The 15,858-nt window shown below is 37.6% G+C and overlaps 1 protein-coding gene across 11 annotated transcripts in view; it reads left to right on the top strand.

Moving 5' to 3' along the window:
• Positions 1-15,858, top strand: part of FANCC (FA complementation group C) — a 299,252-nt gene that overhangs the window by 100,429 nt on the left and 182,965 nt on the right. For all 11 annotated transcript variants that reach the window (XM_028122318.2, XM_028122310.2, XM_028122311.2 and 8 more), the window contains 2 exons: positions 11,258-11,475; positions 13,448-13,532. In XM_028122318.2, the coding sequence (XP_027978119.1) occupies positions 11,263-11,475; positions 13,448-13,532 (298 nt within the window). In that variant the 5' untranslated portion in view covers positions 11,258-11,262. The remainder of the gene's footprint in view (positions 1-11,257; positions 11,476-13,447; positions 13,533-15,858) is intronic.

The following is a 15,858-nucleotide window of genomic DNA, read 5'->3' as shown; positions in this document are numbered from 1 at the left end:
GGAACACAAGTCGGGGGGCGGGGGCAGAGGGAGAGAGAAAAGCAGGCTTCTGGCTGAACAGGGAGCCCGAGGTGGGGCTCGATCCCAGGACCCTGGGATCATGACCTGACCTGAAGTCAGACATTAACCAACTGAGCCAGCCAGTCGCCTCCAAAGCTGACACCATTTTGAACCATCCCTGTTTGAGTATCTGATGTTTGCTAGCTCTGATGGCTGGATTCCCTTGCTACTTTATCCCTCTTCCTTCTGCCTCCTTCTTCTGTATGATCTCCTCTAATAGCAAGAGAGGGACATGAACAAGTACATGGGGATCCTTTACTAGACAGTCTTTTGCATTTGGGTGTCTAGCTCTCTCTGCTCACAGGACATTTCTTTTGTCTCTTCTATATGGCAATTTCTGAAGGTCGTTTTATTTTCTCCTGGAAATATATAGTGAGGGGACTAAGAACTTTTGTTGTTTTTAGTCTGTATATGTGGAGAAGGTGAAATCATGGTTTTGATTCTTTAGGACTGGGTAAATGTGCCAAAAGAGAAATAACTCAAGAAATGGAAAATGAGGATTTCCTTCCAACTTTCTGTGCCATTTGCTTTTACCACATAAGCATATACAGTTTGTGTACAAAATACTTGTTAGAATCCTGAGTTCTAAGGAAGCAGTGTCATTGGCATCCACCTTTCTTTTATGCTCTTGAAAGATGCTAAACATTATTTCTCTGGTTGCTCCAATGAAATGAATATGGGCATAGACATCCATGTGAGGGCATGCACACTAAGCAGACTCATGAGAAAGTCAAAAATTTACATTTGAATTTAATATTCTTGATTTACATCAGGAATTTAATATTGATCAAAAGATGTAAAGTCAGATCTCAGTTTTCTAGTAAGTGTGCAGATTAACTGGGATACAAAAATTAATGCATTTGTGAAAAAAGTTGAAATCACCATGAATCTGAAGAATCCTCTCTTTTATGAGGCATGCGTTCTGTTTTAGCTGCATGGACACAGCCTCATTTTGTCTGCTTGAACATGGACCTCTCACTGGTTACCCTCCCCTGAGAGATGAATTGGATGTCTCTTCCACCTTAGGACAATAGCCCTCTCAGGACAGAGCAGTAGCCACACAGCTATGGGGAAGTGAGGGTGGGTAGAGAAGGCTGTGGATTTTTCTCCTGAGAGCCCAGAATAGGAAAAATGGAGCCATTATTTGAGGATGGGAAGGAGAAGGAGAAAACAAGCACTAGGATTGTATCTCTGGCCAATTCTCATAGTTGTAATATTTTCAGAGAACTCAGCTAAAAAATAGAAAATACTTACTCTTTCAATACTTTAAAATTTTTATTGTATTCATCAGATACTTTAATGATTAGCATTTATAAGCTATAACATTTTTTCTTTTTTTCCTTGGGAATAATATCTGTATGGTAAATGTATATTTAGAAGTTAAAGTTTTTTTTTTTTTGTAATGGAGAGTAACACATATAGAAAAGCACATAAACATGACTCACGGTTTTATAAATTTTAAAATGTTAATACACATGTTACTGGCATCCAGGCCAAGAAATAGAATATTGCCAGCATATTGATTGCCATTTACACATACCTTCCCCATAGTACTTCTTTTCTTCCTCTGAAGGTAATAGGATTCCTGACTTTTCGGGGTAACCACTGCAATTTAGTTTTACCTGATTTTGAACTTTGTATAAATGAATCATATCTTATATATTCTTATGGGTTGGTTTCTTTTTCTCAACATTATGATTGAAAATTCATCTCTATGCCTGTAGGCATTTTCACTGCTGTATAGTATTCCTTTGTATGAATATATCACATTTAATTTATCCATTCTGCTTTTTTTTTTGGCATTTGGGTTCTTTTCAGTTTGGTCTGTTATGAACAGTGCTGCTATGAACATTCTGCTGGTGTACATAAACAATAAGCTTGGAGTATTCTTTGAGAGAGAGTTTTTAATTTGTGGGTTTCTGCATGATTATGATGATTTACTGAGAGGGATGTGTGAAAATTCCCGGTATGATTGGGATTGATTTATTTCTTTTTGTAGGTATGTCAATTTCCGTGTTATATTTTGAGCTTTATAGTTTGTTTTACATTTCTGTATTACTGGAGCATACACATTTAGAATTGTTTAATCTTCCTGGTGAATTGAACACTTTGTCATTACTAAGTGACCCTCTTTACCTCTGGTAATGCTTTTTGTCCCAAAGTGTATTTGAGTTGGTACAGTTTATTGGATTCCTTTGGTTAGGTTTGTATGGTTTTTCTTTTCCTATTCTCTCAGCTTCTCTGAATTACTTTATCTTTATGTTTTAGATGTATCTTTTGTAACAACATACAGTTTTTTTAAATTAAAAACTGATAACGTTATCTACAATAGCCAAATTATGGAAACAGCCCAAGTGTCCATTAATTGATGAATGGATAAAGAAGATGTGTACACACACACACACACACACACACACACACACACACACACACAGGAATATTACTTAGCCATGAAAAAGAATGAAATTTAGCCATCTGCGTCAGCATGGATGGAGCTAGAGAGTATTATGCTAAGTGAAATCAGTCAGTCAAAGAAAGACATACCATATGATTTCACTTGTATGTGGAATTTAAGAAACAAAACAAATGAGCACAAAGGGGAAAAAAAGAGAGAGAAAGAGGGCAAACCAAGAAACAGACTCTTAACTACAGAGAACAAACTGATAGTTACCAGAGAGGGGGGATGGGTGAAATAGGTGATGGGGATTAAGGACTGCGCTTGTGATGGGCACCAGGTGATGTATGGATATGTTGAATCACTATACTGTACACCTGAAACTATTATTACACTGTTTGTTAAGTAACTGGAATTTAAATAAAAACTTAATAAATAATAAATAAAAAACTAAAAAACCTGATAATCTTTGGGTTTTACTTAGAAATTTAAGCCATTTATATATCATATAATTACTGATATATTTGAGTTTAAATCTACCATCTCACTCTGTGCTTTTTAAAAATCTTGTCCATGCTTTATTCCCTTTTTCTCTTCATTTTTCCACTTTTGGGGTTGTTTTTTGAATTGTAAATTTTTCTCTTCTGGTAACTTGGCAATTATATACTACCTGTTGATATTCTATTAGTGGATATCCTAGAAATCATAGTATGTATTCTTGAATTATTAAAGCCTAATGTTAACACTTTTATCTTCATTCTCCTGGAAAATGTAGACTTTAGAACTCTTTGACTCTATTTTTCTTATACTACTGTTTTTATATATCTTAATTTCTGTATATATTTAAAACCCCAATGATATTATTCTTATTTTATATCATAAATGTTAATTTTTTCCATGTATCTACCATTTTTGTTATTTTTCATTTCTTCTTGTGCTTCCAGAATTCTGTCTGGGCTCATTTTTTGTCTGAGAGCAGGCTTACTGGTGGCAGATTCTCTCAATTCTCTCATGTGTCAGATATTTATTTCACTTTATCTTAAATATTTTAGGTGGGTATAATATTCTGGGTTGGCCCTTTTTTCCCTTTTATTGTATTGAAGGTATGTTTTCTAGCCATCTTGCTGTATTTTTTTTGTATTTTATCCATTCTTCTGTATATTCCATTATTTTTATTTTCCATGTTGAATTCTGGGTAGTTTCTTCTGCTATATCTTCCAAGTTCACTAATTCTGTTTTCAGCTGGGTCTGATCAGCTATTAAACCCATCTGTTGAATTTGTAATTTCAGCTAGTTGTTTTTTTCAGTTTTAGAATTTCTACCATATTCTTTGTTTTGTTTTTTGTTCTTGTCTGTTGTTTTGGAGTTTTTCTTCATGTGTTCTTTTCTTCCTGTGTGCTTGATTGTCTTCATTATGTAATTTTTGTTGTATTTGAAAAATTATTTTTAGAAATAGTTAGAAACTTACAATGATGTTATTTTCCTTCAGAGATGATTTTTGTTTGTATCTTCCAGGCACCTGGCAGCAGACTTAGAGACCAGGGACCACCTTAATTTAGTTTTAATTTCGTAGTTAGGCGTGGTATATGCAGGCTGGTTCACTTCTGTTTCACCCATCCTCCCAGGGTGTACCCTTATAGGCCTCAACCCTAAGTGTGGGGTGGTTTACCAGGCCCTCACTTTGGTAGGGCGGACCTCCTACTATTATTCCCTGGCAAGGTTATCAAAAAAGGATTTTTTTTTTTAAGATTTATTTATTAATTTTGGAGGGGGGGAGGGGCAGGTAGAGGGGGGGAGAGAGAGAATCCCAAGCAGACTCCCCGCTGAGCATGGAGCCCAATGTGGGACTCAGTCACTTGACTCTTAGATCGTGACTTGAGCCAAAATCAAGAGTCACATGCTCAACTGGCTGAGCCACTCAGGCGCCCCAAAAGAGCTTTTTTAACCTTTGCCTTTAAGTGCATCTTCAGGATCAGAAATGCATCCCTAGGCCTGTGTAACCCATGTGCCAAGATCTTTCTCTATAATTTAACACTGTCTTTCTGATTCCTTGATGATTTTTAAATTATGTTTTTGTATTCCATGCTCAGTAGGTAGGTTGGTCTCAACTGTGTAGTCTAGTTACCTGAAGTAGGACTGAAATTGGATGCAATTTTAATTAAGTATGTTTACACTAAATATATTATGTACCATACTTTTGTTTACCTCACCTCTCCTGGTTAATCAAGAGAATTTATGATGGACTTCTCCTTCCAGCTATTTACAGTGCCTAGGAGAGCCAGATAAAACATCTTTTGGAGCCATTGAAGTCAGTACTCAAGGGGTTAAGCCCCTGGTGTGAAAGGAAGTGCAGAGTACTGAACAGATTCTTCAGCAGCTTTTCACCCTCAGGGCATTGCCATTTCTTGAGAAGCTGGGAGAGACTGAGAACCTGCAAGAGAGGGTCAGAGAAGTTAGCAACTCTTTTGGCAATTTCATGGGGTTAGAGAGACATACATTGGATTTCCATAGGAAAAGATTGTTATTCTTACTACCTAAAACTATACAGCTTTGATATGTCAAGAAACATCATAAAAATACAGGAGAATGGATGAAATAGGAAAATCACTTTTTTTCAACCCTTAATGGATCTAAAATGATCATCAATTCAGAAGACCATTCAGGAAAGGGTTGCTGGTGAACTTTATAATGGATGACAGTACCTGAAACAACTGATCAGTTTCAACATTATGGTACATGAGACAACCAGTATATGCCTTCTGGTTTGATTCAAAGCACACACCACTACAAATGGAAAAAGGTTGAACCTGAATCTAAAAAAATCTCTGAATCGTGCTCTCAGTTTGTAGGCAGTATAGGGGATAGTAAAACATGCTAACACCACAGAAATGCAATCAGCCAAATGCGCATTTGAAAGATTCTACTAGTCAATACAATAGATTCTATTAGCTGCTTCTATTGGTTGTTTTTTTCAGGGAATAAATGTTATGAAAAAGTTAAAAAAATCAAGGGGTAATTATTACAGACTAAGGGACACTTATTTTTATATTATTTTGTTACAGAGTAAAGGAGAAATATCATTGTTGACCGTACGCAATGTGTAGTGGATCCTAATATAAACAACCCAACCTAAAGGGAAATTTTAAAGAAATTTGAACTTAGATGGGCTATTAGATGATTATTGCTGGATTTATTGGGTGTGAAAGCGTAGTTAAGTTTCTTTTTTCTTTTTGAGTCCTTAGAAAAGAGATACAAATCAGAGTATTTTGGGTAAAGTGGTATGATGTCTGTGATTTGCTTGAACTAGTTAATGGGTGCATAGAGGTTCATTTGGCTGTCTTGTCTGCTTTTTGGTGTCTTTAAAGATACTCATTAAACTGGGGGAAAAAAAGAAACATAAACAAAAGTTCACTTGTACCACATAGCCTGTGCCTTAAGTGACATCATCATAAGCTCTTCTGTCTGTTAGGTAAAAGTCTGCTGTTTATGAATGGTGTCAGATAAAGAGACGTAAACTTTATTTTATTTGCATAGCATTCTTTCCTAGCTGTTAGCCTCATCTTTTAGACCTATGTAACTCTCTCACTCTTAAGGAGGCACACCTTGGTCCTTAGTCTTAGTAAGAATATATGGAATGGAAGAAGGGCAGTTCTTCAGTGCAAAAGTGGGGTGCATTCATGTTAAAAGAACAGGAAAAGGGTGGTAGATGGGCAAAAACCACAGATATCTACAACTTTGCACTTGCTGGTTACTCAGGACATTCTGACTTGCTGCTGTCTACACAAAGAATTTTTAAAACACTTCCAACTAACATAATTTAGCTTTCCCTTCAAAATAGGAGATAATCTGAAGTAATGCCTGGTTAATGCTCTGGCTTCAGGTCCAGAATTTCTGGATAATGTCAGTTCCTCTTCCCATTTCTGTGATAGTTGGTAAATTATGGACTTTAGAAAATTTATCTACTAGTAATATACTCTATATAGGCAGTAGTAGGAGAGGGAAAAATGAAAAGGAAGGGAATTCAAAAACAATTATATGACACAGCAGGGAAGACATACACAGCATCCAAAAACCTCACTCATGCATTTTGCTCAAGTAGGCATAATTTGCACATGATGATAGAGTACTGCTGGGCACACCCGGCTTTGTGGCTTGGACGATCAGTCTAGTCACTGAGGCCTGCTATAGGCTCTGCCCAGAATCCAGATCTTCCACACACACTTTAAACACCATTGGATCTGCTGGGTCATATGTGCCAAGTGGCAGAGTGATTTAGCATGAACCAACTGTGCAGTGATTCTTGCCCTACCCATATTTTTCATTGCCAAAAAATAGGTAGAAGCAGATAAATGGTCTAAAACCCATGCAAGTTTATGTTCATGAGTCCCAGAGATGTCAGCCAAATATTTTGAAAAGGTGCAAAAAGGTAGACAGTAAAACCCAAGTTTGTTTTCTGCACTTATTATCCAGCTATCCAGGTCTCCACATTGGAGGCAACCACTGGTAGTAGTTTGTTGTTTATCCTTATTTTAAAGGGCATATTCTGTCTTGTACGGGCCATTGGATCACAAGAAACTTCCTGAAGTGGCAGGCCCTGTATGTTCATGGGATTTATATCCCACCATCTGGAATACATGCAAAGCACCTGTGTCTTCTTAGTCTCTAGGTTCTGTCAGCCTGATAACTTCAGTATGGTAGACTAGTGTAATACACAGTGTTCTGAGTTGATAGGAGGTGAAAATGAACTGCTTTAAGGGAGGTGAAAGTGAACTGCTTTCTCATGTCCTCAGGTTATCCCAATGGAGAAATGCATTTATTACCAGCTTCGTAACTGCAATCTAGGTGCCTGGGGGGGTGGGTGCTAGTTTTCTCCAGTTAAACATCTGAAAGTACAGCTTGAGTTGGAGTCACCATTTGATAATGTTTATGATAGCCCAATATTGTTGACTAAAACCAACTGGCCTCCTGGTTGGAGAGGTGGGGTTTTTTTTTTTTTTTTTTGCAGATCACCAGACATCATTTTTTGATAATCCAGTCTTTCACTTGGCCATTCCTACTAGAAGAGTATAATGAGGTAGGGTCCCTGATCATAGGCAATACCTCATTGACCTGTATTACATTCTTGTTCCATGGACTTCTGCTTTCCGATACCCTAATACAAACAGAAGTTTCCCTGCCATTTTCTATGATTTGGCCCAGTAACCAGTTCTAAATTCCTCTTTTTTCTTCAAAGGTTTGTTGCCTGCAGCCCACTATCTGGTTTGTATTAGATGTTATATCAGTATATATGAAACTATCAGTTTGTAGTTGCTTTTTTTTTTTTTCTGAAACCACAGAAATCAACAGTGGTTAATTTAAGGGGGGAAAAAAGGATTTTGCAGAAAGCCCCTGGGTAGTGGGCAGAATTAAAGAGAGAGCTGAGGGGTGCCTGGCTGGCTCAGTGGGTGGAACGTGCAACTCCTGATCTCACCTCAGGGTTGTGAGTTCAAGCCCCACAATGGGTGTAGAGATTGCTTAAAAATAAAATCTTTTTTTTTTTTTAAAGATTTTATTCATCCACTTGACAGACACAGCGAGAGAGAGAGAGAGAGAGAGCACAAGCAGGGGGAGCGGTAGGCAGAGGGAGAAGCAGGCTCTCTGCTGAGCAAGCAGCCCAATGTGGGACTCAATCCCAGGACCCTGGGATCACGACCTGAGCCGATGGTAGATGCTTAACTGAGTCAACTTAACTTGACTGAGCCACCCAGCCATCCCCAAAATAAAATCTTTTAGAAAAAATAGCGAACTGGAAAGCTGTACCTTGTTAAGGACATGAGGTAGGGTGGCCTAAGGGAACAAGACTGAGAAAGTCTTTGGAATGACTTAGTTCCATCCTTATATCAGTCTATTCAAGATTCAGATTCCCAGCACAGGGTCTGGTTTGCCTAACATGAGTCATCATCTCACCTCTTGGCTGATGCCGCAAGGTGCCTTGATTAATAGGCTCACCAAGACTTGTGGAATGGAGGAGAGGTTCTTTCCTCAAGGGACAGTGAGGTGTTGTAACCATAAGAAGGGAGGAGGAATGCTCAACAAGCACAGTCAACAGATGCCCATTCCAGGGTGTTCGGATTAGGTCATCATTTCTCAGTAGAGGTGTCATCGGCCTTTGGGATAAGACCATTTTTCTTCGTGTGACTGCCCTGGTGCATTGCAGTATATTCAACATCCCTGGCTCCTGGGCACTAAATACCAGCAGCACTCCCACTGCTAAGCATCAAAATCAGGTCTCCTTGTTTCCCAGCCATTACCATCTCCCCCTAGACTGGCTGTGAACAGCCCCTCAGAACCATGGCTACATGATCCCTAACGCTATTTCATTTAAAACAATCAGATGTATTCCTATTGCTAAACAAAAGGTTGTTTGTAATTTGGCTATAATAAAATAATGTTTTCTGTCTCTTCTACCAAAAAAGTCTTTAGTTTAGTGTCTCCGAATATCTAAACAGGCCTCATCTAGAACCGTATGAGCTATGTATGAAATTCATTAATTTGTTTCTTCAGTTTATTTCTTTGTTTAGGGCACAGACTTTAGAGCTAGACTCTCTGAATCAAATCCCACAACCTGTAGATCTGCTATTTACTAGCAGTTACTTCCTTTGGGCTTTTACATAATCTTACTTTGGGCAATTACATAATCTCTCTGTGCATCTGTAAAATGAAGATAATGATAATACCCATTTCATAGGGTTGCTTAGAGGATTAAATTAGCTAGTGTGCATAAATCATTTAAAATATTTTCAAGAGCATAGTAAGTGTATGTAGGTATAAGCTATTACTGTATTTCTAAATGGGATATTAATTAAATTTCACATAGATACACCTTAAAATTTTTTTTCTGGGGAAGTTATCTTTTAAAAATTAAATTGCTATATCTGGAAAAGCATTTTGTTATGGCGTTTAGTTCAGAACTATACTTTGAAAAATATCAGTGAATTATTCATTCCTTTATCCAATATTTATTGTTTGCCAAGCATTTGTTAAATTCTAGGAGACAGAGAATTATATACCAGTGGAAGAAGCAGTAACTAAGTGAGCAAATAATTACTGATGGGATAGGAGCTTTGGAGGAATGAGCAGAAAGCAGTGAAGCAGGGAAGGCTTCCATGTGTTGATAGTAAACATATGAGAGGCCTGGACCGGACAGGTGCACAGCATAGGAAATGAGAGCAGGTGCCAGAGGTAAGTTTTTACAGGACTTCAGAGACTCCAGGAGGAGGAGCTAGGATCTTTTCTACAGGGAGTCTGTAGAAACTTTTGAAGTTGGGGGGAGGTTTTAAGCCAGAGTGTGGTGGGTGTGATTCTCATTTGGGAAAGTTGTTTTGTGGACTGTAGAGGAAGAATTGGAGAGGGTTGGGTGGGACCAGATAGAAGACTCTAGGGAAGAAATGGATGGGGATGGGATGGAATGCAGCAGTGGAGTTGGAAAGAAGTGGATAAGTTGAATGAAATCATGCATTTTTATTTTGGAAGTAGAATTGACAGGTGTTGGTGATGGCTTGGATGAGGAGGACAATGAGAGAAAGGGAGGAATCAGGGAGAAGGAATAAATTTTTGGCTATTAGGTGCCATTTGACAAGATGCATATCTTTTTTCTATGATTAAACCTTTTTTTCCCTCATGGTCCTTCTTAAGACCAAGTTTTTAGGACCATTTAAAAATTTCCACCTTCCTGGTCTAGAGTTTTTTGTACTGCAACCAAATTGTATGATCTCCTTAAATATTTTTATTTTCTTCTTTAGTAATGAAACCCCTATGTTGATATTTTTGGCACCTAATTGGGACCATTTTATCTGTTAATTATTGCTGCTGAAAGTTTAAACTCACTCACCGTTTGCAGAGCTGTCTTTTGAAATCAGATAGCTGAGTATCATCCCTGCCTCAAGAAAGTCGGAGACCTTGTAAAAGCCTCCATGGTTAAGAAGTAGCTCTTCCTCCTCTGCATGGTGTGCTTCTATGGGTGACGATGGCGAGGAGCTGGGGTGGTGGTAGGGGCACCTGGGGTTTATTTAGCCAGCTCTGCCTGAGGCCCATGCTCACTGTGCCTCTCCACGGTTATTTCTAACATGTACTTCATGTGTGGTAAGTCAAATTTATGGGCTATGGTTTGTCCGTTAGGACTAGTACACCTCCTCAATAATTACAGTTTTTCATATTTTACTAAAATATGATTTCTTCTTGTGAATGAACTGAGATCAAGCATATATACTAGTCTTTAATTAAATCAGTTGCTCAAATCGATGCATGTGGAATGAATGATTTTACTTTTTCCGAAAAGTGAAGAGAAACTGGGAAGAAATTTCAGTAGACAGTAGTGCATAGAGATTTTAACACCTAAATGAGAAGCCAGAAATGCATGGAAACTTCAAAAACATTTTTTAGAGACAGACTATTATTAAACACCCATGGATGTTTTTGATTTCGCATTACATTAAAATACCCAAATGAACTTCAGAACATTTAAAAATAGCGCAATCTTAAAAAGAAGATATAAAGTATTATCAGCTTTGTGCTTTTTGTGCATAATTAGCATGTGTCTGTGAAGGTATAATGACTTCTAGTGGAATATTACTCATGATAAAAAGTTCAGATGGTGAATATTGGAGCTATAGCTGGGTGACACATTTTAAAATAATTCAAAGATGACTCCATAGAAGGCATTCTGTTTTAGTCCCTTATACTCCCCCTTTCACTCATCAGTGGAATATGAAGTCACCAATAAAAATCCTTTTAAAAATGTTTCATTTTCCCCCTTTTTTCTAGATTTGATGTGTGCTCACTGTTTCCTTCAGTGCTTGGCGGGCCCTTTTTCCAAGATGGCTCAAGATTCAGTAGGCTTTTCTTCTGATTATCAGTTTTGGATGCAGAAGCTTTCTGTGTGGGACCAGGCCTCCACTTTGGAAACCCAGCAAGATACCTGCCTTCACCTGCCTCGATTTCAGGAGTTCCTGAGACAGGTGTATGAAGTCTTGAAAGGGATGGTAAGTGGTGGACCAAAATAATGAATCTCTACTACATTTAACCAAGCCTGAACGTTATCTAGGGTCAGGGATTTGTGGTATTGACCTGATGTCTTGATGGATTAGAAAGACAAATTACCCATAGGTAATACAGACGGGGCAGTTTCCTCACCTTTGATTTCTTATGAATTCAGTGTTCTCGAATAGTTACATTGTCATATGAGACTTCCTGACCAATAAAGTTGTTTAAAAAAAAAAACAAAAAAACAAGACTTTGGGGCACTTGGGTGGTTCGGCTCAGGTTATGATCCGAGGGTCCTGGGATCAGGCTCCCTGCTCAGTGGGAGGCCTGCTTCTCCCTCTCCCACTCCCCCTGCTTGTGTTCCCTCTCTCGCTGTGTCTCTCTCTGTCAAATAAATAAAATCTTAAAAAAAAAAACAAAAAAATAAGACTTTGATACTTGTTAGTAATAATTGAGATTCTTTTAAAGGCCTTTTCATCTCTTAAATATTGAAGAGTTTTCCAAAGTGCTTACCCATTTTCTTTCTTTCTTTCTTTCTTTCTTTCTTTCTTTCAGGGAGAAAAGTTAGGGGGAGGGGCAAAGGGAGAGTAGGAGAGAGAATCTTAAGCAGGCTGCATGCCCAGGGTGGAGTCCAACACTGGGCTTGACCTCACGACCCTGAGATCATGACCTGCACCAAAATCAGGAGTAGGACGCTTAACCGCCTGAGCCACCTAGGCACCCCAGTGCCTACCCTTTCTTTAATGCTGTCCTAAAGCAGGTTCTACCAAGAAATGATAAATAAGATCTCTTCTTTTGAATATTTTAAGTGTCTTTTCTGGTGAATATTAAGATTTTGAGTGTCTTCACTATTGTTGTATAATGTGTCTAAAATTTGATATTTTTTTCATTTTGACATTTCTCATTTTTATTGCAATGGATATTTTTATGAGTTAACATGCTTTCATATTATGAAAATATTCTTTGTTTTATAATTACTTTCTAATTCAAAATGAAAAGTGAAATTTTCATTTAATATAGGTGTTTTTGTGTTACAGTCTTCTTCCCTTAATCAAAGAAGCAAGTCAGAAATTTAAAGAATTATTTATGTTGACAATATGAGTTCATGTGTTTTTAGCAACTAGAAGGAAAGACAGAGTCTGTATGAGCAACTGATGCTACCTTTTAAAATTGTTTTTCTGTAATAGGACTTCTGCAACTTGGCTTTAATTGGTCCCAGAAAGTCTAGGACTGGCCTTGATGCTAAGACGAATATGAAGAATTTATTGCTGCAGCAACTTATATTTCAGCTTATATACATACTACCTCATTTAGGTCTTATTTTTGAACTTTCTTGAAAGGTAAAGAAGTGGGAAGAGGGCCAGTTGTACAATAGCATGTAGATTGTTTAATCTTAAGCTATTTTCTATTTGGTTGATCTTTTTTTTTTTTGTCTCAGGTTGTTGTAGAGTAAGTATGATGTCATTTAGCATATAGTAACTGAAACATTAATAAACAGAGATATGTATCTTTATGCTTTGGCTGCTTTTGTTTCTTTTTACAAGTTCCAGAGTTCTTGTCCTCCCAAACCTTCTTTGAAATAGCCCTAGTAAAGTTGAATTAGGAACCCCTCTTATGGTAGAGTAAAAAAACCAGGATGAAGATATAGGATTATATAGTTATTAATTACCCACAATATTTTATTCACTGTTATACATTCTTTGTTATTTTTAAACAAATTGGCCTTTCCTAAGTGTGAGTAAAATAAAGATAATTTTGTAACAAGATTGATTTTATGTAAATGTGCTGTACATCTTAGTTTTGGTGGTGTGGTTTAAGGATGAAGTTAGGTGGTTGCTTGTTAAATTTTACTTGAAATTTCTACTTTTCTGAAATACTAAATATTCAGATTCCTTCAGCCTGTAGTGTCAGTTCAACTTTCTAAGTTGTGTAGTATACTTTTATTGACCAAAACATAATTTTCTTTTACAGGATTCAAATACGATCATTGAAAGATTCCCCACAATTGGTCAACTGTTGGCAAAAACTTGCTGGAATCCTTTTATTTTAGCATTTGGTAAGAATCCAAAACCTGTCTTCTTAAGATACAAACTTCTAATGATAATTTTAATCTTTGCGTTGTTTAACAAAATACAGAGCTTCAGATTATAAATTTTGTCCCATTGTTTACAAAACAACTATTAAGATTTATTCATTGTTCCATTAGAAAGATAGCATCCTTTTCTTGTCCATATATGTTCATATAGATAATCTCACATACGTGTACATACACACACCTATAATAAGCAGATCTATAAGAAAACAGAACTTGTATTATAGAGTAGACTCTTCCAGATGATTATCATAACCTCATTTTTAATTAAGCATGAAATGGTTATAATAATGAAATAATTTCTTGTTTCACAATTTCATGTTAACTCACATGTTAACTCACATTTTCCGTGCGTAAAATCATTCTTCAGTGTCTGAATTCTCCCATGGCCCTGACATTATTTAAGGGTGACATTGTGGTTTTACCCAAGGTGAAGAGGAATTTGGGGACACTTTGGGGGTAGATGTTCCTTTCTTGACCTCCTGCCTACCTGTCTAACCTCATTTCCTGTGTAATTCTCCACGGGCACACCACATGCATGATAGCCAGGTCGAGTTACAGTGACTTGAACGTACATGATGTCAGGACCTGTGACATGTGATTCCTTTGCCTGGAGCTCTGTTTTCATCTCTTGTCCTCTTAAACTTTCTTTGAAATAGTTTTGCTGGGGCTGAGTTAGGAACTTCTCTTAGTGTCTCCATAGCTGATTGCATCTCCTTTAATTATAGCACTTACTGCACTGTTTTGTAATTGTTAGTTTACCTGTCTGATGTCCTGGAGGACTGAATGCCTCTCAAGAGCAGGAACTGTGGTTTTAATTCTTTTTGTTATCCTAGGGCCAAGCGTGGGGGAAGCAGACACATTGGAAGGTGTACCGTTGAGGTTTATTGCCTTGACTTGGCTGTATTTTTAGCTAGTGTAATATTTACTTGATGATAGTTTTGCAGGATAGGTAATTATGGATTAGAGCAAGGAAATCACTTTCCCCATAATGTAAAACTGATAAAAGCCAGGATCCCACCCCTCTAAAGCCTGCATTGTTGTAATGATCTGTCCTGTGTATCACACCGTTGTGGTTGAAGTGGTCCAGTTCTGGCTTTAACACCAGCCAGCCTCACGTGAATGTATATATTTACTGGACAGATATTTACTAAGCTTTTTTTTTTTTTTTTAATATGTGAGGCCTTGGAAAACATGGCTACAATTTCTCTCACTGGAAGCATCCAGTCACAGAGAAAAGAGACCTCAGCAGATCAGCCTGACTCAGAAATGGTTTGTGTTTATGGAGCTCTGAACAGGGAGCTGAGAGAGAAAGTTTTTCAGGGGAGGTCGAGCTGGGGCAGACTCTTAGGGAACAGTAGATGATTCAGTACTTTCTGAGACAAGTCACCAGACTTGCGTGGTTTCAGATCCCTTATTTGTAAAAGGGCTGGACTGATTTATCCTTAGGGCCTTAAACTTGTATCTGTCTGTGATCTTTCCTTAGCACCTATCCCCATTACATTGGCCCCCTATGACAACCAGAAACAAATTCTTCATCTCTTTTTGTTTCAGTGCCTCTGTTATGTTTCGAACTGCCTGTTAAATTTCAGCTTCCTGTTTGAGGTGTGCCTTGGGTTCTGAGCTTAGTGGAGACTGACAGGCAACAGAACTCCGTGATGAATCAAGTCTTGCCTGCGTTGCTACTGTTGTTTTGCTAGTTGGGTACTTTTGTCCAGGAAAGGGTCTTTTCTTATGGTTTTATAATAGCAAAATAACTTTTTAAATATAGGAAAGGTGACGGTTTCCATCAAAGAAAGAAGTTAAGTCTCTCATAATGTTAAGTGAGAATTGGATCAGAAATAAGGATAACAAAGAAGGAGGAAAGATTCAGAAAGGAAAAGGCACCATGAAGAGGAGAGAAAAAACAGATAATGGAAAGGGAGGGAACATCTTTTATTCAGGGGTGTTCTCTACATAAACTTATTGCTTTCACCTTCTTGGAATTCTGACTGGTTGTTTTGAGCTATGCTCTCATGATTAAGCATAACAGCTGTAACCCCACTATTTGCTATTTATTGCTATATAAAAATTTGCCCCCAAACTTGGCAGCTTAAAATAATAAATATTTATTGTCTTAAAAAATGCTGCTTTCACACTTTTAAATTATAGATGAAGGAATTTTAAAAGAATTTTTTTTTAAAGATTTTATTTGAGAGAGAGAATGAGAGACAGCATGAGAGAGAGGAGGGTCAGAGGGAGAAGCAGACTCCCTGCTGAGCAGGGAGCCCGATGCGGGGCTCGATCCCCG

Source organism: Eumetopias jubatus, unplaced genomic scaffold (assembly GCF_037043125.1).
Source record: "Eumetopias jubatus isolate StellerSeaLion01/CBP00866 unplaced genomic scaffold, mEumJub1_p1.0 scaffold_15, whole genome shotgun sequence".
Classification (NCBI taxonomy): Eukaryota; Metazoa; Chordata; class Mammalia; order Carnivora; family Otariidae; genus Eumetopias; species Eumetopias jubatus.
The sequence above is the reverse complement of the archived record's forward strand: the minus strand, read 5'-3'. Positions and strand labels throughout refer to the sequence as shown.